Consider the following 1,223-nt stretch of genomic DNA (forward strand, 5'->3'; position numbering starts at 1 on the left):
GATGTTATACAGATGTGTCATGGTGACATTACAAGAATCGTAGCCTGATGCAAGACCGTATTTGGTCGTGTAATCATGCATTCCAAATAGTAGGTCTATTTGTCAGTAAAGGTATTGTGACTCTGAGTGTACATATAGGTCAAAGGACAAGGATGAGGTAAAGCCATGTGTGGGTGCTGCAGGTTTGACAGGGTGGCATGGTGCCAGCGATGTGAACCAGCTGTAGTAAGGTGATATGACAGCCTATTGGCCCAGGGCCAAAAGCCACCTGACAAGGTTCAGAGAGTTCCAGGGAAAATGGGTGAAAGAGCAAGAGTCTGAGCAGGTGTTTAAACACACAGCTGGAATAAAACAAAAATGTATGATTCTTTTAATGGCAAGAGTCAGGGACAAAATTTGTTGAATGAGTAACACACAGTACCTACACAAGTGTCAAGCATACAGTCTTCTATTTGTGGAGGGTTACACAGGTGTGATACATGACTGCATATGTACCATTTCCATTGTCATCGGTTGCATTTAAGAAATTACATGCATTTTCCTCATTAACATAAACCTTCAATTTTCTTGTTCAACTGTACCTTGGGCTGGGCCTCCTGGCCGGGGAAACTGGGAAATGAGGGGTAGTGGTCCAAGGCCTGGACAGACGCTGCTGACGCTGCCGGAGGGAGATGGGGTGGGAGACTGAGTGGGGGAGGCCAGGGGACTCGTCAGCTGGGTACTGGCCTGGAGAAGAAAAGAAAAATAGAAAGCATAACATAAAATACTGCGACATTAGAGCCCCATATTCCTGATGAAGCGATAAGCTTTTCAGCTCTACCTGACTTTACTCTAAGTTACAGACTAATTTCATCTAACGACATCACATTGATCTAAAGCACATTTTACAGCTAAGCAGTATTACAGATGACCACTAGGGGGTTGACAGGTTAATAATGAATGCACAAATACATGCAGATGAAAGAATGGATGTGTGGGTTGCAGTCTGGATTCATGAGGTTCTTTGCACTCCAAGAATTTCACCCAATGACTGAGATGTTGAAATGTGTATGTGTGTGTACCTGTGGAGTATTGTCAGGTTTGTAGAGCTCTCCTGGTTTGCTGGGTCTCTGCTCTATGCTGTAGTACTTGCATGGGTTCCACTGGACCAGAGGAGGATTCTGGGAAGGCTGTGGTCCATTGGGGACGCTGAGCTGCATGACCATTACCCCAGGCCCAGGAGG

The 1,223-nt window shown here is 45.5% G+C and overlaps 1 protein-coding gene across 1 annotated transcript; it reads right to left on the reverse strand.

Annotated features, from left to right (window-relative positions):
* Window positions 1-23: 23 nt before the first annotated feature.
* On the reverse strand, window positions 24-1,217 carry LOC111670951 (R3H domain-containing protein 2-like). The gene is made up of 2 exons (XM_023427946.2): window positions 1,062-1,217; window positions 24-726 (listed from the first exon to the last, which is right to left on the reverse strand). The coding sequence occupies exons 1-2, from the start codon at window positions 1,203-1,205 to the stop codon at window positions 559-561; spliced, it is 312 nt and encodes a 103-aa protein (XP_023283714.1). The 5' UTR covers window positions 1,206-1,217; the 3' UTR covers window positions 24-558.
* Window positions 1,218-1,223: the final 6 nt, after the last annotated feature.

The sequence above is a fragment of the Seriola lalandi genome, unplaced genomic scaffold, assembly GCF_002814215.2.
Source record: "Seriola lalandi dorsalis isolate HSWRI2012SDOR001 ecotype SW California unplaced genomic scaffold, Sedor1 jcf7180002006379, whole genome shotgun sequence".
Taxonomy (NCBI): domain Eukaryota; kingdom Metazoa; phylum Chordata; class Actinopteri; order Carangiformes; family Carangidae; genus Seriola; species Seriola lalandi.

Coding starts and splice junctions, on each gene's coding strand:
- LOC111670951 (XM_023427946.2), bottom strand. CDS start 1,205: ATGGTCATGCAGCTCAGCGTCCCCAATGGACCACAGCCTTCCCAGAAT. Junction 727..1,061: donor AACCTGACAATACTCCACAG/GTACACACACAT, acceptor TTTCTTCTCCAG/GCCAGTACCCAGCTGACGAG.